Raw genomic sequence first — 24,746 nt, 5'->3', positions numbered from 1 at the left:
TGAACTTTGCATTATTACTAATGAATTTGCTATTGTAACTATGACTAATACTTGTATGATGATACCTGGTGGGGTTTTCTATGTGGGAAGTAAATGTGAGGTAAAAGGTGCCTGCTCTTCAGGATCATCAACCCCAAAGCTGAAGGTGTTCTGCTATTTTCAGAACTTTGCACAGCTGGACAGTTACTCAGATAACTCTGTGATAGAAGGTAAGGATGAGAAGACCTAAAAGGTCATCTCCTAACCAGCCACTAGAATTAGGAAGAAATGATAACATGAGATTTATTTATTAGGGAAATTAGATGAAGCTTTACACCAAATACAGAGAGTTTTGCCTTTTGGGACACATGTAGAAAATATCCCTAGTTGTGTGGATAGGCTCCTGGCTGGAACAGGGAACGATAGATCCAGTTGTCATTGTCGCATGTGTCCAGTTCTAAGAGAACAAATATAAGAGGATGGATCACACCACCAATACTGCAGAACAATTTAAAGACTTTGGTACAAAGCTGAGGAGCAAAAGTGAAAAAGAGATGAGAAGTTCAGCCTATGCCACACATAAGACTGAGGAAATTAGATAGATAGATAGATAGATAGATAGATAGATAGATAGATAGATGATAGATAGATAGATAGATAGATAGATAGATAGATAGATAGATAGATAGATAGATAGATATAGATAGATAGATAGATAGATAGATAGATAGATAGATAGATAGATAGATAGATAGATAATGGCCCTCATAGAATCTTTATATAATTAAAGATTTATTCTTCATAAAGTTGTGTTCATGGGTGTAGAGAGGGGATTTCATGCATCAGTAATAAGCAGGAATTCCAGGAGGAAACAACAAAAGCAGACGAGCGTAGAAACATAAACCAAAGTGAAGGTCGGTCTGTGAGGTTGGCTCTCCTTCACTTGTACTTCTTCAGCTGTCACCTCTGTGTCTGGATTGGACTACACAGTGTTGAGTGACAGATTGTGCCCTGCCTACTTTCTTTGAACTAAAGACACACCCCACTGGTCTGGATCGGCTGTGTTTAGAACTTTAGTACACTCGATGGTGTTGGTCTGTTTAATGTGAGTCTGTGTTAAATAAATTAGGTTGGATAAGTTTGGTCTGTCTGGGCACAGAAATGTGTGTGAAGAGTTCTGTGTCTGCTGGATGAGAACTGTCCCATAAATGAATCCTTGCAGAACTGGGCATCAAATAGCATGGTACCATAGACAGTCTGACAGCTCATTCCAGGGTCAGAGCTACACTAGTGATCACAATGGAAGCTAATCTGTAGTTTCTGACAAGTAACCAAACTGAAATTTGAGGATTTGGTGGAAGATCTGGAAGAACTGGAAGAAACCCACTTAAATACTGGAAGAAGGGGTAAACTCCACATGGAAAGTGAATGGAGGACAGTGGATCTGAGATTCAGCAGATGCCACCACTGGACAACCTTACTGTCCTTTGTGATAAAATATTAAAGCTTAAGTAAAACATTTGGAGGTGTTCGTTATGTAAAGTATGCATTAAGTCAAACAGTGGAGATCCTTAAGTTGTGGAGTCTAATAAAACTGAGAAATACCAGAATGAACAAGTGAAGACCATTACGATCTCCAGAATAAATCAAGAATATCCCATCTCTCCAAATGTGGTATTGTACAGGAAAAGACAGGCTCTCCAATCAGAACGTAACCTCTTGATAACAGAAGAACCTGAACAACTCATTTTTAAATCACAACATCATTATGGTGAACGTGGAGAGAAGGCTAATAGTTCAAGTTCAAGTTCAAGTCGGCTTTATTGTCACTTCAACCATATACAGTTAGTACACAGTGAAACGAAACAACGTTCCTCCAGGACCAAGGTGCTACATGCAACATAAATTACAACATAAATTAACAGAAAAACTAAACTAGCTAACTAAGAAATGTGCAAACAAAAGCAACAAAGTGACAGTGTGACAAAACACAAACGTAACATAATAATAAGGTTTTGTGGTGATGAGTTGAGGTAGTGGAGAAACAGTAAACATTCCTTAGTGTAGCAGCAAAAATTAGGAAGTAAAGAAGTTAGTGCAAAAAGTTGTCCAGTAATGGATATTGTGCAAAAAAAGCATTGACAGGTTGGTGTATACGATAGTTTGGTAGTGTAGGTCAGTGTGTTTGCGCTTGTGTTGATTAGTCAGTCCAATCTCAATGTTTTGAGGTAGTTGAGTTAAGCTAAGTGATAATGTTTGTGTGTGTGTGTGTGTGCATGCGTGTGTGTGTGTTTATCAGTCCAGTCCCTTTTTGTTGAGGAGACGGATGGCTTGTGGAAAAAAGCTGTTGCACAGTCTGGATGTGTGTGCCCGAATGCTTCGGTACCTTTTTCCAGATGGCAGGAGGGTAAAGTGTGTGTGAGAGGGATGTGTCCGATCAGCCACAATGCTGGTGGCTTGCGGATGCAGCGTGTGGTGTAGATGTCTTCAATAGAGGGGAGAGAGACCCCGATGATCTTCTCTGCTGTCCTCACTATCCGCTGTAGGGTCTTACGGTCCGATATAATAAGATCTTAGCTCAGCAATCCACAGGCAGGAAGTTTGCAACACAACAACAGAAATTACCAGCGTAACTGGAGATAAAGTAATCAAGCCTAAAAACATAAGTCACACATTTAGCAAGTACTGTCAGTTTTATATTCTACTCAGTTTGAAGAAGACGAGACACAATCTTAGGAGTTCTTTGATGTAATACAAACACAACAGCTGGACACTCTTAGTGAAGAGGAACTGGACAAACCTCTGACACTCTCAGAACTTCTGGATATTGTAAACTCACTCCAAAGTGGGAAAACAACAGGCCCTGATGGCAACCAGTGGAATTTTATAAAGACGTTTTCAACTAAGTTAGATCCACTGTTATTAGCAAAGTTTACATAAGCTACAGACAACAACAATTTAACCAAAAAACATACCCAATTTTCCACACCTCTCATCCATTTCTTTTCCAGAAGAAATCCTGATAATTAATGAGAAGTCAGACAGCATTTCAGACATCATACAAAAATATTTTAAAGAATCTTCCCTTTAAGGGTCCTAGGATACGGCGGGAAAAGGACCTTTTAATTAATATCTCATAAAAGGAATGGAAGTCAGTCATGCATAGAGTATACTCAAGCTCTATATGTGCGAAGTATTCAACCATCTGAATTCGACTCTTTCATCGATCACATTTATCTCATTTAAATTGGGAAGAATCCAACCTATGAGTGTGGCAATCGAGCTCTAGCATCACTGGGCCTCATGTTTAGGGAGGACAACAAAGTAACATCATTTAGATCCAAAATGTTTGAATGTTTTATCAGACAGCATTGGTGTCACAATCTCTCCTAACTCACTAACTTTCTGATTTTTTTTTTATTATTTTTCATTTTGACTTTGAAAGTCATTTGTTGTATAAGTTGAACTTGAATGTATGCAATGCTTTTTTTAAATCAAAACAACTTAGACCATTAATGGACGTTGTGCCCGCTGATCTAATTCAGAACATCAGCGTCGCCCTTCATTGTGAGTTTCTGTTAATTGAGTTAAGTCTCCTTTAAGCAGCTGATGGAATATCAGAGGACTTTAGGGTGCTGCTGTCTGAGTCTACAATGAATAACATATGGGATTCTGTCAACAATGAAAGTCCATGAAGGACACCACACAACATCTTCACTAACTCTCCCTTCTCGTGTCCCTACTCATCATCATCAGTGAAGCTCTGCTGCTCTTCAAGTTCTCATTTATTTCTCCTCTCTTTGATATGAAGTGTTGTCTTTCTATTTCACTCACCTTCATCTCCTCCATTGCCCTCCTCGTCTCCTTCAGTGTCTTGTCTCTCTCCTCAAGCCCCCTCTTGATGTCACTCAGTGTCGCCCCCAGCTGTTTCTGTTTGGACACACAAGAGGACATGCGTGGTCAGATTAGAATTCACGTTCACTTTGTGATTTCTTCTTCTCTTTCTGACTCCTGATATTTTCACAACACATTTGTTTGACATTTCATGACACAACTTAGATCTGATTTAACAAACAGAAATGACAATAAAGATTAAAAGAGAGGTTTAATTTAATTGATGTAAGATTGAGTTTGGGCTTGTAGAGTGCATCACATACAGAAAACAGATTGAAGGCACACTGGTGTGTGAGTTAGTTCTTGATGTTTAGAAGACATCACATCTACAAACTGGGAAATGTGAAGTTTACACAACACCAAAAATAATAAAAATAAACTGGAGTGTGTAAGTAAAGAAACTGGTGAAAGGCCAGGAGGACTTAAACACGTCATGTCAGAAATTATAGGATCTACAAGGACATTTGATATCCTGAGTCTGACATGTGAGGACGTTGTCTGCCGTTGTCATTTTCTAGAGTCAAGTAAGATACTGAAATACACAAACGATTCTGGTGAATTCAGGAAGAAGGCAACTTAAAGGAATTCTTAAACTCAGAAATGATATTTTTATATGTTACTTACCTCAGGTATTTTGTTTAGGTGATGGATTATTATTTTTAATTAAACTAGTGAGCTCCGCCCTCTGCTCGAGTCGCTCACCCACCCGCAGGTTTGGTTCGTGCGGCACTTAAAATTTTTAAAAGCCTGTACAACACCTGTCCTTTAGTCTCACTGTGTTGTTTCACTTCTCCCCCAGTCATCCTCTGATCCTGTGGGGGTCCCGCTCCCGATGCGCGCCCCTATGGACAGGAAGATTTTCTATTCTTCTAATTGAGAGATGGAACTGTCCCCTCCGACTACACATGGAGCTCGATTCACTCCTGAAAGAGACTTATGTTTGTTTGAAGTGTCTGAATAACGTTTGTCTCTAAAATCTCCTGTGTATTGTAAAAACATAAAATGATGTAATTGAACAAAATGTATGTGTGTACAGAAAATAGGACAGAATGATGAAACTTGTTTGTGTTTTGCGTACGTGACAAGAAGCATGTATACTTTCTGGAAGTTTTCTTTTGATGATGTGTGTGTGACAAGAAAATATACCTTTAGGGTAATGACTTTACAAAATTGGAAAAATACAATGAGTCAGGACGCTATTTTTATTGCTTACGTGGTCAACGATCAGGAGATTAGAAAGGTATAAAAGAGCAAGGACATCTGCGCTCGGGGCAGATGAAGCGCGGTGTCCTAGGACTGTGTTTCTCTGTCATTTTACCCTTGTTTGGTATGTATCAATAAAAGGTTTTGACTAATTTTAATTTTCTTCTCTGTCTTCAGTCACAAAAAGTGTCCACAGTTTTTGGCGCCCGGACGTGGGGCAAGAGACGGCCGGTCGACTCATCCAGCGAGACCATTTCAGTGATCCGTCTTACCAGCGGACTGCCGTCAACTTGAGCGCTCCGGCAGCAGAGCATGCAGCTCCGGCAAAAGTTAGGACTGCCCTGTCCTGAAACAGTTCTTGCGTGAGGAGTCCCTGGTCTCCTCTTTGCTACATCCACGGTGACTGAACGGATTTCCAGACAGAGCTTGCACACTTCCAGACTGGGGTAAGCACCGGGGGATTTCCGAACATTTTTTATTTTCTAAATAACGGGAGGGCGAGTTTCCTGTTGACCGTCTAGTCATACTCATATCTCAACGGGTTGCTTAAGGTGATGGAGACTTGACCCAAGCAGTTTGACGCATACGAAAGGTCTGACGAAAGGATACTGGCCTCACCCATATCCTAGACTCGGCTGGACGTATTGATGTAGTATTCTGCTGAACCGAATCGGACACGAAGTCACCTGAGCTGGAATCCGGGGATGTGAGCGGACAGGCTAACGGGACGAGTAACGGGGTGGTATGGAAATATAAACCGAAAAGAGCACAGATTGCAGGATTGCTGTTAGGACGGAATAAATAAATCTACATACGGAATAAGCAACAATACCGTGTTCTCCTGGGAACTGGGACAGGACCGATAGTTAGGTGTCTCCCCTTGGGACTAAAGAAGGGAACAGTAAGGGAATAGTGAGTGGCACACTTAATACCTCGCTGATTCATACGTACAAGGGATTAGGCGAATCAGTATATAGTTGGAAAATTAAATACAGGACCCGGGAGGGCAAGGGGACATAATGGGAACTTATAACAGTAAGCCTGTTAATCGCCGCACAGGGGGATCAAAATCATTAATGCTGGAAGAATTATTTTCGGAGGATCAACAGACGCCCCGTAAAAATGGGTCTCCTAGAAAATTTATAGAAAGAAGACAGGTTTAGATTTCAAGAAGGCATGTAAGAAATGGAATAGACAGAGTGGTGGGCGTTGGCCGATAGAGGGGACAGGAGATGTAAGTGAAATACAGGAAACTAGGAAGATCCTGTGTAGGAATAAGCAGGGTTGTTATAATAGTGGACCGTATCGAATGGATATGATCGATAGAAATTTAGAAGCAGTACCCCCTTTATCCTATTATTTTTTTCCCCTCCTCAGAACCAACCTCAGGCACCTCTATTATCCCCTCCTCTATCCCCATTCCGACTGCCCCCCCTGCACTACAACTAGCAGAAGTTTCCCCTGATGATTCCCCAGGCACAGATCACTATGACCCCTCAACCCATCGTGATGACCCACCCTGTACTAGACAAACCCCCGTCTCCAAATGCACTCGAAGTCAAACCTCCACTCACAAACCAGCTCCAACTTTTTTCTCTTCTGATCCTTCACCTTCACTTACTTGCCCTTTAATAGAAGTTCCCAATCCCCATTATAACCCTGCCCATCCAGCTGGACCCCAAAATCCCACAACAGTTATGATAAATCGGAACTGGGACATCCAAGAACTAAAAGATGTCGTGAATGCACTTCCAGATCCAAAGGAAGTAGGAGGACTAAAATTTGTTGAACAACTTGATCAGTTAGATAGCATGTATAAGCCTAATGCTGCTGAATGGACCCAGGTACTTCGTCGAAAGCTTGGGACCACATGGGCCACTGTTAGCAGGGGTGTCCGCAATGACGTTCCATGGGTATGGAACCCAGCTTTAACTCGAGGACAGGGGATAGGTGGAGAAGGCGAATTTAACCCACAATGGGAGGCGTTGAGACAAAATATTGCAGAAAAATATAAAAAAGGAACGGACTGGTCCCTTATTTCTGCTGCAAAACAAAAGAGAGACGAAACGGTTGATGAATGGGCACATAGGATTCAAGACCTTATGGCTAATCACTCGGGCTTGGGAAATGCTGATGACCGCACCCGAGCTGCAGTTCCACCTTTTGTTTCCGGTTTGCGCCTTGATATACAAAACAAGGTCCGCACTTCCTGTATTGAGTGGGAAAGTGCCACGTTTGATGAAGTCAAACGACATGCTGAACATGCCGAAAAACAAACTAAGCAGAAGGAATCGGACTCTCATGCCAAATTATTGGCAGCACAGATGAACTATTATACCAGGAATGCTCCTGACCAAGGTCGAGGATATGGCTTTAGAGGAAGGGGACGAGGACGAGGAAGAGGACGAGGTGGTTTTAGAGCTCCTCGTGTTGACCACAATAAGAATCCTTTTATTCCCTCTCCCTTAAATTCCAATGCTAATTCCTTCTCTTGCTACGCCTGTGGTGAAACTGGACATTTTCGTCGGGAGTGCCCTCACAGACAGCAACAACCCCCACCTCCCCTTATTCCACCTGTTTCTTCTGACACCCCTGACCAACAATACTGGCCATAGGAAAACGCTGGGACCTCCAGCCACTCTTTTCAACTATCTTTGCTCACCCATAATTCTGAGACTGATCCTTTACTGACATTGTTCGTTGATGGCACTGAGACTGTTTTCTTAATCGACACTGGTGCCACTCGCTCGCTGGCAAAGGTCCCTGCCTCGAACGAAACTGTTACTGTGCTTACTGCTTCTGGACAACCTCACCTTCTTCAAGTATCAAAACCTCTTCAAGTCCAGTCACGTCCTGGCGGACATACCTTACTGCATCGTTTTCTTTTGAATCAGCTTTGTCCAGTTAACCTTTTAGGAAGAGATCTCATGACAAAACTTTCTCTTTCTATTTCTATGACTGACAAAGGTTTTTTCTGTTCAACCCCCAAGTTGTTGTGTCAAATTACCCCTTACCCCAAACCCTCTTTTGCAGCTTGGACTTGAGATATTTCCCTACACACCATTCTCCTCAAAGCCCTACACTCTTTTTCCCCTTGTCTTTTTCCCAATTTACAGGCCCCTGACATTTTACACTGTACTGCCCAATACTTCCCTATAGAAGTAGACACCACCTGGCTAGAATCTCTCCTTACTTCTGGTACTTGCCCCGAAATCCTTCACATCTCCTGTGTTTTTATTTCTTCCACAAAGGCAGCTGCTTCTGTTCATTTTACATGCTCACAGCACATATATTATCTTGGCAGCATAGTGCCTCATATTTCCTTAGCTAATTCACGCACTGTTAAATGGGGGGAAATAGGACCATGGGTAGAAAAATGCCTTGAAAGAACAGACTGGTTACAAGTTACTCCAGGTATTTTTGATACTCCTGACCGTTTAAGGATAGCCCATTGTGAGCCTCTGGTGATCCACCCGAAATCCTCCTTCCGCCCGCACCGTGCCCAATATCCTTTGTCTCCCGAAGCAGAGGCTGGCATCTCCGCCGTACATCCCGATCTCGTCAAACGCGGTACCGCCGTTAGACATAGACCGTCATGCCTCAGGGATACAGAGAAGCCCCTTGTGTTTATGGACAAGCTCTTGCCCAAAATTTAGACGGCTTTTGGCCGGAAAGAGGTAGTACATTGATACAGTATGTAGATGACATAATGATATGTAGCGCTACGGAAGAAGATTGTACAATAGATACCCAGAAATTGTTGCTGTTTTTGGGGGACAATGGCCATAAAGTTTCTAAAGTTAAGCTGCAGCTAATCAAAACAACTGTAAAATATCTAGGTCATGACATTACGTATGGAACAAGAGCTCTCTCTAGCGATCGCATTACAGCCATCCAAAATCTTCCTAGACCGGTCACAAAACAACAGGTTATGTCTGTTTTAGGTATTCTGGGCTACTGCAGACAGTGGGTTCTAAATTTTACTGAAAGAGCACAGCCGTTGCAACAATTGGCTAATACTCCTGGCATCCCCCTTTCTGGCCAGGTCCAATGGAATGAACAGGCTGAGAAGGCTCTCTGTAACCTAAAAACTGCTCTTCTATCTGCGCCCGCGCTTAATTTGCCTGATCATTCTCGTCCATTCACTTTGTTCGTGGACGAAAAGCAGGGATTTATGAATGCAGTACTGACGCAACAACATGGAGATAAACAAAGACCGGTGGCTTATTTTTCTAAAAAACTGGATCCAGTGGCCGCAGCACTTCCTCCGTGTCTTCGTGCTGTGGCTGCAACAACAGAAGCTGTATTAGCAAGCACGGATGTAGTTCTCATGAGCCCCCTAACAGTTAAAGTGCCTCATGCTGTACATTCTATCCTAGTACAAGCCAAAACTTCACATCTCAACTAGTTACGCAGTGGTCCAAGGGGACCGCCTGCTGGAAGCAAATCGAATTTCATCAAGCTTAAGTGCACAAACAGCTGAACTCGTAGCACTCACTCGAGCATGTCAGCTGTCCGAAGGGAAGATCGTAACAATTTATACGGATTCCAGGTATGCTTTTGGAGTCTGCCATGATCATGGAGCACTATGGAAACTAAGGGGATTTAAGACCAGTACTGGCAAACCCATCCAACATCAGAAATTGATCGAATCCCTTTTAGAAGCTATAACCAAACCATCGAAGCTAGCGATTGTTAAATGATAGCTCACACAGGATCCTATTAGCAAAGGAAATGAATTAGCTGACCACTTTGCTAAAGAGGCTGCATATAATAACACACCAATTTCTTTATTCCAACAGAGAAATGACCAGGACCCTGATAATCAAATTATTTCTTTACAGAGTGCAGCCACGGATATCGAAAGGAGAAAATGGTCCAAAGAAGGGTCCCTCTCTGATGGAGTCTGGACTCATAAACACACTAACAAACCTTTTCTCCCAAAAGCCTCTTTCCCAGGAATGGCAAAAATCGCCCATGGCCTCGATCACGCAGGAAGAGATGCCATGGTTCGAGATGTTGAAAAACATTGGGAAGCTGTAGGTTTCTCTACATATGCAGAGCAATTTTGCAGATGCTGTGCAATATGTCAAAAGTTTAATGTGGGAAAAGGTACCCAGGTAAGTCCCGCCGTTACCCCTAATCCAATGGGTCCGTTTGAACACCTCCAAATGGATTTCATTGAACTAACCCCGTCTAAAGGGTACCGATATTGTCTTGTGATTGTCGATGTGTTCTCCCGATGGGTAGAGGCTTTCCCTTCGAAAACACAACGATGCCAAAACAATAGCTAAAGCACTAATTAAAGAGATTATTCCAAGATGGGGTATCCCTCAAAAGTTACAAACAGATAATGGCACTCATTTTGTGAACTCCGTTATAAATGAATTAACCACCTGGCTCCAAATTAATGTGCACCATTATTGTAAATACCATCCCCAAAGCGGAGGCATCGTAGAAAGATGCAATGGCACTTTAAAAGCTAAACTCGCAATAATTTTGTGAACAAACTAATTTATCATGGCCGGATGCACTACCCTTAGTTTTGATGGGACTGAGGGTACGGACACACCGACAACTGGGACTATCGCCGTTGAGATTCTGACCGGACGTCCCATGCCCATTGGCATGGTTGTAGGAAATGTGAATTTGCATACTGTGGACAATGATCTTCTCTCTCGTCTTGCAGGTTTGCGAACCTCGTTGAAGGAAATCCACCAGCAGGTTAATCAAGCCTGGAGGACCAGCCCCCTTTCCAAGGATTTACCAATTCCTTTGGGCACCTGGATCCTGGTTCGAGATACTCGGAGGAAACACTGGCATCAGCCTAGGTGGAGAGGACCATTCCAAATTCTCTATCCACACCACACGCCGTGAAGTTGAAGGACTGCCTGCCTGGATTCACGCCTCACATTGCAAGAGATGGCACCCTTGATTGCTGTGCTACTATGCTTTTCTTTTCCCTTGTCTACTGCCCTGGTCACCTTGACTTTCCCGTTAGGAATTACCACATCAGTGCAGTTTGATTTCTGCTCTATTATCAACTGTGGGAACCAACAACGTTTCCTTAACTTCACCAAAGACGCTATTGAAGGCATACATGACAGCTTGATCGTACTTCTCTGATGACTTGGCAAAATCGTCTAGCCTTGGACATGTTACTTGCGGAAAAGGGAGGTGTCTGTGCTATGTTTGGTGATGCTTGTTGTACATATATTCCAAATAATACCGCGCCAGATGGATCAATAACTCGTGCATTGGCAGGCCTCACTGCTCTCTCTAAAGAACTTTCCACTAATTCTGGCATTACAAATCCCTGGATCAGTGGTTTGCATCCTCCTTCGGATCCTGGGGACAATGGATAAGATCTGTTTTTCATTTCTTTGGTTGTGACATTTTGCCTCCTCCTCCTGGTTGGTTGTTGTATTATCCCTTTGTTTCGCTATATAATATCTAAGTACTTTACCGCCTCTATGGAAAGGGCATATATGCTACATGAGGAGCGCATGTCTCGTATAGCTTCTTCCAATTTTCTCCTCCCCATCCCCTTTCCCCCCCCCTTCCCCTTCATCAACCATTTCAATTTAATTATATTGCCCACATCATTTTGTTCAAAAAGGGAGGAGTGTAAAAACCTAAAATGATGTAATTGAACAAAATGTATGTGTGTACAGAAAATAGGACAGAATGATGAAACTTGTTTGTGTTTTGCGTACGTGACAAGAAGCATGTATACTTTCTGGAAGTTTTCTTTTGATGATGTGTGTGACAAGAAAATATACCTTTAGGGTAATGACTTTACAAAATTGGAAAAATACAATGAGTCAGGACGCTATTTTTATTGCTTACGTGGTCAACGATCAGGAGATTAGAAAGGTATAAAAGAGCAAGGACATCTGCGCTCGGGGCAGATGAAGCGCGGTGTCCTAGGACTGTGTTTCTCTGTCATTTTACCCTTGTTTGGTATGTATCAATAAAAGGTTTTGACTAATTTTAATTTTCTTCTCTGTCTTCAGTCACAAAAAGTGTCCACAGTTTCTGTGCCACTCTGTGACCCAAGTGTGACGTGGATTTCACTTTCACCAAACCACAAATCTTTTCATTCTCGCAGAGACACTTCTTCATTGGGAAAAAATGCTTCTTTACCATGATGGCAACACGAATTAGACGATCTACAAGTCTCAGACTTAAAGTTTCAATCCAAACAATATATTCAATCTCTTTTCGTTGTTCTGTTATTTCAACAAGTAATTTCAGTTTGTTTGCACAAATGCGAACTTTATGATCATTTTTTGTAATATTTCAAAATGGCCAAAGTCTCCATCTCGCGGATCATACTACCGTCTCTCTGGACTTCCAAAAAGTCTCTTCAGAAAGATCACATCTTGTCTCTTATAAAAGAGAGATGTTTATTATGTTTATGAGTTTTGGTTTCTCCAGAGCCTTCAAGACCACCCAGCCATCCCTGTTAAGGGGTCAGCTCAGAGATATGCAGGTGGGTGAGCCTGTGGTGTCCTGATGATGGACTATCTGTCAGGCAGACTCAAGGACTGTGTGAGCAACACTGGAGCAGCACAAGGAACAGGCCTGTCTGCTTTACTCTTCACTCTGCTCACCTCACACTGGAAAGAACACAATTTCTCTTTTCTTGAATATCCACAAATCACCCAAGGAGTGACTCAGTGGGCTTTAACAGGCCATGTTTTTGAGAGCCCCCCACTCCAGATACCCTAAGAAGAGAGGAAAAACAAGAAAATCGAGGTTGAATACACGCATAATAGAGCTAATTTGCCAAAGCCCCAGTGCACTTAAACTGCATGTCTTTCGATTGTAGGAGGAAACCCACATGAAGACAATGAGAACATGCAAACTCCACCAGGGACAAGTCACAGTCGAAAAATAAAATGTATTTATAATATAAGGACAACTGAAGATGTACGTATTATAGTGTATGCAGACAGACAACATCAACAGACAACACCAAACATGAGTCAGTGTTACCTTAGTTGGTTCTTTATCTTGCAGTTTGATACACAAACACTCCTGCTTATTGTCTCCTGACTCCCTGCTCCACACCTTCACTTCTCTCCTCACTTCTCCTGTCCGCCCCTCACAGAACAGAAGCCCCTCAGCCAGTCCCATCACTTATAGCTTTCTGGCCTTTCTTCCCCCATACAGAGCATCACAAGCTGCTTGCACACCACAATATATTAACACAACCTGATATAACAGAATATATAAAGAAAATTACAATGTAGAAGATCATTAACATTAATACAGAATAACGTTACCGTCACTGGTTTCCATTTTCAACACATTTTTCAATTATTTCAGCATCCCCCTTTCTATCGTTCACGTTTGGCCTTCCTACTCTGTCACTGAAGCAATACTTGAAGAGCTGTTGCTGTTTCGTAAACGTTTAATAAGTTCAAACACCACACACATATGTTGATAGGCCATAACAATGTATAGTAGTTTAGTTTAATTATAACAAAAGAGAAAAGCTACAAACCACCATTAAAGCTGAAGGTACGTAACGGACACTGGGATTTCTGCTGTTCCAATGTGCAGAACTCGCAGTAGTAATCGGGAGACGCTGGCGTGCACAAGGTGGGGTTTTTGTTATTTAGTCCTGACAGTTAATCAAGTGACAGATAATCGAGTTTTACTGGAGATGAAGAGATTTCTCTGTCACATTAAATGTACAAATTCCTTAACTCAAAGTTATTCAAACAGTTTCAATTAAACACTAAACATCACTCACCTGCTTTTCTTCCCATTCCGTCTCCAGCTCGACCATTTTATGCCCATTATGTTCAGTCACCACACACATCATGCAGATACAGGAATCATCAGTTTTACAGAATATCTCCAGACTTTTCTGATGTTTCTCACAGAGTTTCTCCTTCAGATTTCTATCAGGATCAACCAGCTTGTGATGCTTCAGGGCGTCTCCTTCATAGTGAGGCTGCAGGTGAGTCTGACAGTAGGAGGCCGGGCAGGTGAGACAGGACTTCACTGCTTTGAACTTCTCACCAGTACAGAAGTCACACTCCATGTCTCCAGGGCAAGCATAATTCTGAGATGGAGGAGGACTGAGAGTCGTCTTCTTTAATTTCTTAATGACTTCATTCAGCAGAGTGTTTCTGTTCAGCTCAGGCCTTGTGGTGAAAGTGTGTCTGCACTGAGGACAGCTGAACTGTTGGCTCTGATCCCAGCAGTCCGTGAGGCACTTCAGGCAAAAACTGTGACCACAGAGGATGGTGACGGGGTCAGTCAGGGTGTCCAGACATACCGAGCAGGTGAACTCGTCCTGTAATCCACACAGCTGGGTTTCAGCCATCGTCAGTCTGAGGAGAGGCAGGCAGAGAGAATCAGTCAGAGGAACAAGGAAGTGACTTGTGAAGAAACCAAAGTGAAAGTTTGTCTGAGCTCAGTGAGGAGGAGGAGGAGGAGATTTAAAGAGAAAGCTGAGAGCTGACAGAGAGAACATCTGAGGAGACACTGAGGGTGAACAGTTAATTTGAGACAGGAGCTCAGAGAGTGAAGACCACCAAGTGAGAGAAGAGATGACCTGTCACAGGGGGTCTGCTAAAGTGTCATTCACGTCAGTATTTATTATTCATTTATTACACAGTGAAATCCACATCAGACTCCACATTAGTCCTCTTTATTAAACAAATTATCCATCCCATAATAAGTTCTCATCTCCTGCTTATCAATAATGAATATTTGTGTTTTTCTTTGTGCATGCCAGGAATTTATCAGATTATTCAGTAAAGACCGCAACTGAAGCCCACTCAGTTTAAGAAAAAGAATAATATGATACATTAATAAACACAAGGATAGTAGAAATATGAAAACATCTTAAAAACTGATAACAGACAGACAGACAGACAGACAGACAGACAGACCACACACACACACACACACACACACACACACGTAACACACAGCAGGGCGCTCGCCGCTCTCGGCTCCTTCACAGTTTTTTAGATTTTCTTGGTTTTCAAGTCGTTTTATCTCAGGATTTGTGAGACTTAATCAAGTCTGTTGAACAGGCTCGTCTACTCCTGCACCCTACGATTAACACACACAGATCATAGTCACACAATTGGGTATAAGTGATGCCCTGATGCCAGTCCCTCTGTAATAGCCCACCTCTGACTCATTCCACTTAAGTACATAAGAGTGACCCCTCCAGCCTGTCACTTCTCAGTGTCCCACACTGGGACTCGCTGTCACCAGCACTAACAAATGTACAGATGTCTCTGAGACACATGAAGGCTCTTATAACATTTGGTTTCACGCCAGTTCCCAACCCAGGTGGTCTTACTTCTGCCGCCCTTGCTCTTCTGTAGCCAGCAGACACACCACATGCACTTCAGATCAGGTCATCTACCTCAACCTAAGCACATTCAGGCCTGGCCAGTACTTGGATTGGAGACCATCTAGGAAAAGCTTGGGTGTTTTCTAGAAGAGGTGTTGGTGAGACCAATAGGGGGCTTACCTGGTGGTCTGAATGTGGATCCCAAAGCCCCAGTGCAGTGACGAGGACACTGTGCTGTATAAATGGTGCTGTCCTTCAGATGAGACATAAAACTGAAGTCCTGACTCTCTGTGGTTATTGAAGATTCCTGTGTGTCCTCCATAAAGATGTCTTTGCTAAATTGCCCTCCAAGGCCTTGTCATTGTGCCCCCCTAATCGTCCCCTGTCTCTCATTAGCTAACTGTTTCTCTCACCACTTCACCATCTAATAGCTAGTATGTGGTGAGCATACTGACACTAAAATGGCTGCCGTCACATCATCAGGTGGATGCTGCACATTAGTGGTGGTTGAAGTGGCTCCCCACTCACTGTGTAGAAGAGCTTTGAGTAGTGAGAAAAACACAATAAAAATATAAAGAATTATTATTATTATTATTATTATTTAAGTGCAACCTCTCAGAGATGATATCACTCTGGGCATGAAAGCAGTCATTTCCAACATCCATTGCTCTAATATTTACTTCAGTCACTCAAAAAATAAAGACAAAGTATAGAAATGTCAAAGGAATGTGTCATTTAATAATCTGGGATGTAATATAAGTGATCAGCGTGGACTTCAGCGTTATCATATGCAGAGCACCACCTATTGGAATGTAAGTCATGTATTAATAAAATGCATTCAATTTTCCATTCCAACAGATGGCACATTACAAACATTTGTAGTAATATAATTTATAGAATGACAAATACAATGTGTGTGTCTCTGTTATATACAGTAGACCCCTTCAAAGTCGCAGTTCAGAGTATGCGGTCTCAGTCATTCGCTGATTTTTCCTTAGAACCTATCTAATAATTGTTAGCAGACCCCGCAAATTTCCACCGCAATTTTTATGGCTTTTTTCGTGGATATCCTGCGCTGTAGAGAGAAGATGAAGCAACTGTAGAGGAAAACAAGGCTTGGGATGTGAAAGTAGCCAATAGAATTTGAAATTGCAACTCCCAGCAGTCCCTGCAGTGTCTCTGATTGGTCTTCTGCTGAGGCTGCTGGGGTTGTTGGGGTCAAAGGATGTCAGCGTGGCTTTTAAAAAGGGGGCCGGTGACCAAAAGCAAAAAAAAAGTTTTTGTAATTTGTGTTTCAAGTTCCTGTCTGTCTGCCTGCCTTCTCTTGGTTACCTGTACTTATTCATTGTGTCCTCGATCGTTTCGCACGTCTGGATTGTCTGCCATCTGCCTGTGTACATGAGGACTGTAAGTGGATTCATGGCCATCCTGTGAAGATAAGAGCGCTCCTGAACCCGTCCACCCGTCTTCAACATTTCATGAACTAGCGGTAGGACTATCTTTACATTCCCATTCAACGTGCAGATCTCTGGACTTTCTATTTTCATCATTACCAACCAACCATTTTCCAACCCGCTGAATCCGAACACAGGGTCACGGGGGTCTGCTGGAGCCAATTCCAGCCAACACAGGGTACAAGGCAGGAATCAATCCCGGGCAGGGTGCCAACCCACCGCAGTTCATCATTACATTTCATCCATTGTCATTTTTCATGATTTACTGCGTGTGTTTTCTTTGTGCTTTGTTGTATTTAATGTGTAATCGCCGTAAGGTGAACAGGGGTGGTATCGCTGTTTTCATTTGTTTTCATTACATTCTTTATTTGCTGTTTGATTTCCACTTTGCTTTGTTTTTGTCTCTGTTTGTGAGTGCGTGAGGGTCGGCCCAAGGCTGGCTGTGTCCCTGGAATCTCCACCATAAAAATAAATCACCGTCTTCTCCACGGTGTGAATCTTAGCGGCACCGGACCGCTATAGCGTTATTCATTTCTCCATGCTGCTGATTGGCTGTGATGCATCTCCAGCTGAGTGTTCTTGTGTTTTCTGTTTTGCTCCTCTTAACTCTTAAACCGTCACAACCGGCTTTAATCGTTTCAAAGTGCCATTTGTGAACACGCAGGAGCTGATCAGTCATTGCTGTACATTCATTGAGAAGCCAGCTCATGACCACTGCCAGCCTCTTTTGAGCAGGGGGGCTGAACGCACCCCTAGAAGACAAAAAAAACCCTCTTAAAAAACGCTGATAGACTACCTTCACATTGCTCCCTTACTTGCTGGGCTTACCTGCGGCTGGTCTGTCACGTGATATGCTTCTCACACGACGCTACGCTTACTTAAAAGCCTGAACAGCACCTGTCCTATTGGGCTGATTGCTTTGTTTCTCTCTCCTCCACCAGACATCCTCTGCTCCCGTTGTGCTCCCCTATGATGTTTGTCTATTCTTTAATCGATAACTAACTGCATACTGAGCTAGTTTTACTTCTGAAAGAGACCTGTTTGTTTGAAGTGTTTGAATAAAGTTCCTGTCTCTACAATCTCCTGTGTTTCTGTGCAATTTTGTGACCCAAACGTGACACCCTGCAGCACTGCAGCCTCGCTGTCCCTGTCATTGAGCCGCTGCACTAGACTGGCCTGTCAGCGTCAGCGCTTACCTCTGTGTGCTCGAGTGCAGCACTTCAAGAGCAGTTGGCTCGGTAATTTCATCCATGGCGTCACCTGCACTTTGTACATATTGTTCAAGTAGTTTATTAAATAGTTTTTACAGTTCATTAGCAGGGTGTGAAAAGATCAGTGTTGCAGTAATTGTGATGCTCTTGGCATTTTCTTTGTAAATTGTGACGTTTACTTAAAGTGCAGCAAAAAAGTATTTGGCGTACAGTGATTCATTAACCCTCAAGTATGTGGCAGTTTAAGAGTTAAAGCCCCAAAATGCTATTGAAACACCCGGCACCTTCTAAGGCTTCTGGCAATGAAAACGCACTTGTGTGAATTACAGTACATATAGCAGTAACATCGGGATTTTACATTCTAGCACTGCGGGTGACATATCAGTACAGTACTGTGCAGTATGCAGGTTTACCTTTACATTCTTTATTTTTAGGTAATGTATTAACTGAATATGAAATTAAATTAAAGTCATTTGGGGGCATATTTAGGGTTTAAACTATAAAAATAGGCATGTTTTTAACCACATCCAAAATTTGCGGTTTTTTCACTATTTGCGGGAGCTCTATGAATGTAGGCCCCGTGAAACTTGGGGGTGTACTGTACAATTTAGTATGGGATTTGAAAAAAGCATGTTAATGTTTGAGATGTGCCATCTGTTGGAATGAGAAGCAGCTTAGCCCTGACAGACGAGTGAGGCTTTTATATGAGCACACGCAGATATATGTTAGATTACCATTTAGTTTATATGCCAGTGCTTCTTTGTATGTCCTAACGATAATAAATAAAGTTACAGCAGAACATATTAGTTAGCTTATTTAATCAGTTGTTAAAGGCTTGTTTTTTTTCCTTCTTTCAAGCATGAAGCTCCGTATCGAGACTGTTCGCAGTTTGGCCCTCATCAGTGAAGCTACGCACTGACGCTTACCGGCACAGTTACCATTTATTTTAGCCTTACAGCAGTTTGGCTCAACCTGTGGAGCGAGATATCTACAAGGGGGTCGTGAAGAAAAAAATGGAAATCGAAGATGAAGCTAAAACAAACTCGTTTATTACAACTGTTTATGGTAGAAAAATCACACTGAGTATGTGGACTATCAGCTCAGTGGTATTCGTGTAAAAGACCGCGTGTCATGATGTGTCGTTCGCCTCTAAGAGAAGATTCTTTGTATTGAACGAGAAGAGGCGACTCCCGTCCAAGAGTATCCGGCTGCAGGTCGCAGACTTGGCCTTCCACGCCCCCGGCCTTCCGCGCCTCCTGCCTTCCACACCACGCCCCCATCATTCGCGTGCGTCCCCTGTCACATCGCTTTCGTTGAAAAACTAGTAACGTTGATTTACCATGTAACCCTAAAAGACGATATTAATATGACTTCCTGCAATCACGAGGAAAGAATCCGAGTTTCTCTTTATGGTATTACTGTCGTGTTTACTTAAAAAAACAGTTTTATAATTTATGAGTCAGGATTCGATAGTTAAAAGAAAGAGGGCATAACATATTTTTAGATTAAGGAAACCCCATACTAAATATGAATGTGGATGCTCTAACTGCTATTATAGTGAATTCTATCATTCAAAATATTTGAAATTATTTTTATGGTACTTTTGTACTAAACGGCATGTCTGACATTATTTCTGGAACCTCGTTCAATAAAGGAAAATTCCGTTAATGACATTAATTTATTATGTTACAAAATAAATGATGATCAATAACACAACAAAGCAATCAACAGGCATGAAAATGAAGGTCTAAACTTTCGAGATCAAAAGAAACTTTTAAAATTGTTTATATTTAAAAAATTTTTAAATGATCCAGCTTACTAATAGAGTTCATACTTTCATTTCCATTGTCTGTCTTGAATTGTGTTTTCTTAATTTTGTTTAACGCTGCTGCTATAATGTTGATAAATTTCAAGTGGAATTATTAAACTTTCAAACGTTTACCTGGTTTTTTAATTTTAATGCATAATTGTTCTCCCTGGGACCCTAACTTATAAATATGTACTTATCAAAAAAAGTGAAGCAAATCTCTCAAATTGCTTAATAGATATTATATCGTTTGTTTTTCTAAAGAAATGCAAACATTTTCATTATTGAAAGTTGCACTTCCATAAACCGTCGTTTTTATTTTTTTTGGAACTGAACTAACAGATTTTAAACTTAACTTTAAAATTGTTGTGTTTGGGTCGATACAATAATTACAAATCAATTTTTTAGTGATTTTAAATCATTTAATCGCCATATACCATTTCTTGTATTAGGAATTTGTCATTTGTTGCATACCCCAACTTACTCTCCAAACGGAGATTTACTTTTTTGTAAATAAGATTACCGTTATTAGGTCATCGGTGTCACTGCTTGCTCAGGATTCTTCCCATAGTGTGTTCAGCTGTCTTTGACCACTTTGTGCCTGCGTGTGTCATCGTCTCTGTTGTCTGATTTGGTGTAACGCCTGAATCCTACAAAGTGCCCCCTGGTCAGTGTCCCCTCTTGATTAGTTAAGGGGTTTTTTGATTCTGTCAGACCACTTATTGTTACCTTAATACATGCTAGCTTGATTTCTGGTTGTGTTCCTTCTGCCTTGAAACACGCTGTGGTGCAGAAACGTATTATAAAAAACAAAATAAGGACCCTCCAATGTGTCAAATTTCAGGCCAATTTCTAAACTGCCTTTTTTATCTAAAGTCTTTAAAAAAGTTGTCCTAACTCAAACATTTCTAGATGAAAATAGTATTCTGGAAAAATTCCAATCCAGATACAGATGTTCTTGCAGCACTGAAACATCCTTGTTAAAGGTTAACAGCGACCTCTTCCCAATTACTAATCCTGGAGATTCTGCCATTCTTGTACTGCTAGATCTTACTTCAGCTTTTGATGCTGTGGATCTTATGATTCTTATATCCTGCCTTGGACAGTATGTAGTCATCCAAGGTAATGCCCTGAAATGGTTTAAATCTTATCTAAGAAATAGGAATGTTTCTATTCATTTGGGTGAGTTCTCCTCCGCTGTAGCTCCTCTTACTTGTGGGGTTCCATCCTTGGACCAGCTATCTTTTTGATAGGCATGTTACCTTTAAGCTCCACTGTTAACAAGTATGGCTTCTCTATACTGATGACACTTAAATATATTTGCCACTAAAATCAAAGCAAGAAAATACAGACCCTCCATGTGTGATTGAATGATATTAAAACCTGGATGGCAATGCATCTTCTTAAACTAAATGATAATAAAACTGTAATCATGGTGTCCAAGAGTTAAGAAAGTCTGAGTGTCTCTGATATTGCTCTTGGACCCCTTTCCATATACGTATCATAAAGCTTCAGTTAGCCCAGGTGTGATATGTGACAGCTCATTCAAACTCGACAGACAGATAAATTGTGAAGTTAAATGAAGCTTTTTCCAGCTGAGACTTTAAGGTAAAGGCTTTTCTTTCTTTCTGTGATCTTGAAAAGGCCATCCAAGCTTTTACAGCATCTCGTTTGGACTATTGCAGTTCTTTGTATGTAGGTATTGGTCAGGCCCTGTTACGACGCCTACAACTATTCCACAACTTTGCTGTTCGCTTATTGAAGGCTCTCGTCAGTGTGGCCATATTTCACCAATACTGACCTCACTTTACTGGCTTCTGGTCCATTTCAGAATTGATTTTAAAATTCTATTTCTTGTTTTCAAATGTTTGAGTGGATCAGCCCCATCTTGCCTCTTGGAACCTCTTCACTTGTATGTGCCAACAAGATCCCTGTGGTCTACTAGCCCAATGCTCTTAGTTGGGCCGAGGTCGAGGCTGAAGCAAAGGAGGAATCGGGTGTTTGTGGTGGCTGCTCCTTTTCTCTGGAATGGCTCTACTTATTATATTAGGTCTGCTCCATCACAGGCCATTTTTAAAGTCTTATTTCTTCTTGCTGCCATTTGACCCTGCAAAAGGTTGACATTGTTTGTATATGTTGGCTGACGTACATTCAGGATTATAAATATGTATATATGGGTATTTTAAGTTTACCTTTTATGTAATGGCTGGTTATTCTTGCAGTTTTGTGATGTGTACATACGGTATATTTGAACTGCTTCTTTTACCCTTTCTTGTACAGCACTTTGGTTCAGTTCTGGCTGCTGTTGTAAATGTGGTTTATAAATAAATATTGCCTTGCCCTACTTTATAAAACATTATTTTAATACATAACACTAAGACAATGGACTGTAAAGATGAAGTTGGTTTGCAACATTTATTACAAAAAAGTTAAAGAATATATAAAATATAGAACAAGAATTGTAGGTTGTAACTGAACAATGAGGGACATGTATGTTTGTTACATTTTCTCACAAAACTCAGTCATTTTCCTTTTTCCTCTCACGTTAATCTAAAAACAGATGCATGTCTTCCATATGTGAAAAAAATATGTCTAAAGACATATTCCCTCTCGTCTTCTTCTGGAAATTCAGATAGCAAATCAAATTTCTGAAGGGCCTCCTCAGTGTCATCTTTGTCCATTGACAGTAATGCAGGGAGTGAGATTCGCCCTCTGAACACAGAAATGTTCTCAGCACACCACTTCTGTGCCTCGGTGAAATGCTGAAGGATTCCATGCTGCTGTAATACATTATATTAAAAAAGAAAAAGGAAATTCTTTAAATGGTCATCATAAAGCTCATAGCCTTTTCCTCCACATTTACAAGGAATGTAAGGAAAGTAAAAAAAATAATGTACAGCAAATTTAATTTATTATACATTATTAACATTGCTGCTTTTGAACACAGATTCTACAAGTCTTCAATGTTTCTTACAATACACTATTATTAACACAGCACACAATGCATTTCAAATGTTTTAAGGCCTTTAAGAGTTGTACTAGTACTACAGTTTGTCAGAAGATATAAAACAGGCTTTTAGTCTTTTGGGCTTTGACTCCTACTGCTTAACGATTAACAGTCGGCATCTGAGACAAGCATTAAGTCTTTTTATACATTTTATTCACTACACCACAGGCATTGTAAGCCAGCATCAACAAAATGTAATGTATCTTTCTTATGGAAGTTTATAAAATGATGTGTCTGTACCTGCTCATCAGTGCCCTGTGCTGGATGTTGGAGAAGGGACGCTGACGTTTCTTCTGAAAGAAAAAATCTGAAATCTGCAGAATGCAGTGCTATGGAACAGAATAGCAAGACATTTGTTCATTTCAGATGTAGTGCCAAGTCTTTACTCTGTCTTCTCATTAATGGCTCAATACAGTCTAAACCTAAAAACATAGAAAATAATATTTACCTAAGGAAATGTTAAAAAAGAACCAAAAGAATAAGCACAAAAAAACGACCCTGTCCTTGGTGTTCATTGTTTCTGTACCTTCTATTTTTTTGTTTGGTTCTTGGCCTTCATTTAGAAAGGCGTTTGTTCACTCAGTCCGATGTGAGCAGTTACTTCAGTGATTTCAAAAAGAAGCACTAAGTTTATAATGGGAAACATTTGGACTATTTGTCTTTGATTTACAATATGGCTAAGTATATTTGCCATATTGCCGCAGAACTAAATTAGAGTTATTAAAGGAAATTTAAATTTCATTTACCCCTTGGTGCTGGAGTTCTCAAGTAACATTCTACACCAGCTCTTCCACAAAGCCAGCATGTCATTCTAAAAGGAGTTTAATGTTACAAAAATATTTATGCAAACCATTATAAACATACATTTAAATGATCTGGATTTTGAAAGGTAGGCATTTCTATAACTTCAAAACCACTATGGACAGTATACTGAAATTACAAAAAAAAACAAATATAATAAAATAAGTTAAACATAACACAAATATCCAACACAAATTGTAGAAGGTGACAAAAATGGGAACCAGCAACCAGATAAAATCCTCCCTCTACAAATACTACAATGAAAGAAGAGAGGACTAATGTTGAGACACAACTCATTAAAACTGAAGGGGGCCTCGAGGATGAAATACAGAGACACCACAAAATGGTCCTTTGGAAACCTGGACACGACATTAAATACAGACATACAAAAAATGATAGTTACAATATGAAATGGTCGTACCATCAACATGGAAATTCCACAGCCATGGCTATTCATCTGACTTGGAAGGCCCTAATACATCCATCCATCCCGCTATATCCTAACTACAGTATCACGGGGGTCTGCTGGAGCCAATCCCAGCCAACACAGGGCGCAAGGCAGGAAACAAAACCCAGGCAGGGCGCCAGCCCACCCGAGGGCGCACACACACCAAGCACACACCAACACACCAAGCACACACTAGGGAAGCCCTAATACAAGGGGTAAAAAAATTTAAACAAAGAAAAAATATTAAATACTGACATACAGTAAACTGTTGACAATGACTTTTAAACAGAAACAACAATGGAATTGGCCACTTGGGACACACCCTGTGTTACATCTGTAAATAGTAAATCCTGCCAAACAACGGAAAATGCTCAGCTTTTTAACCTGTATTTTAAAAAGTTCCAGATCAGAAATCTAAACGTCAGTATTGTTTGCAAGCACACACTCTTAGCATACCCTGTATATATACTACCTGCATACTTGACAATGTGGCCTTCATGACTCTGAAGGTGACGTAGCAGGATGCTGTAGTCTCTGTGCTTTTTACAAAGAGGGCACTTGGATTCATTTGGAAATTTAATCAATGTTATCAAAGTTGTTTTTATATTCTCT

General features: G+C 41.1%; 2 protein-coding genes across 6 annotated transcripts in view; both read right to left on the bottom strand.

Moving 5' to 3' along the window:
- The window catches only part of LOC114641751 (E3 ubiquitin/ISG15 ligase TRIM25-like), a 182,952-nt gene that overhangs the window by 19,527 nt on the left and 138,679 nt on the right, over positions 1–24,746 (bottom strand). The window contains exons 1-2 of one of the 4 annotated variants that reach the window (XM_051927997.1): positions 13,841–14,487; positions 4,696–4,796 (exon numbers count right to left, since the gene is read on the bottom strand). The exons of 1 other annotated variant lie outside the window; for it this stretch is intronic. In XM_051927997.1, the coding sequence (XP_051783957.1) occupies positions 4,791–4,796; positions 13,841–14,419 (585 nt within the window). In that variant the 5' untranslated portion in view covers positions 14,420–14,487 and the 3' untranslated portion in view covers positions 4,696–4,790. Of the gene's footprint in view, positions 1–4,695; positions 4,797–12,547; positions 12,807–13,840; positions 14,489–24,746 lie in introns of those variants that run through there. 2 more of the 4 variants (XM_051927995.1, XM_051927996.1) reach the window with 2 other exon arrangements.
- LOC114644581 (tripartite motif-containing protein 16-like) overlaps positions 1–24,746 on the bottom strand; it is a 203,986-nt gene that overhangs the window by 40,940 nt on the left and 138,300 nt on the right. The gene's annotated exons all lie outside the window — the stretch shown is intronic.

This window comes from Erpetoichthys calabaricus, chromosome 5, assembly GCF_900747795.2.
Source record: "Erpetoichthys calabaricus chromosome 5, fErpCal1.3, whole genome shotgun sequence".
NCBI lineage: Eukaryota > Metazoa > Chordata > Cladistia > Polypteriformes > Polypteridae > Erpetoichthys > Erpetoichthys calabaricus.
Note: the sequence above shows the minus strand (reverse complement) of the source record. Positions and strands in the feature narration are given on the sequence as shown.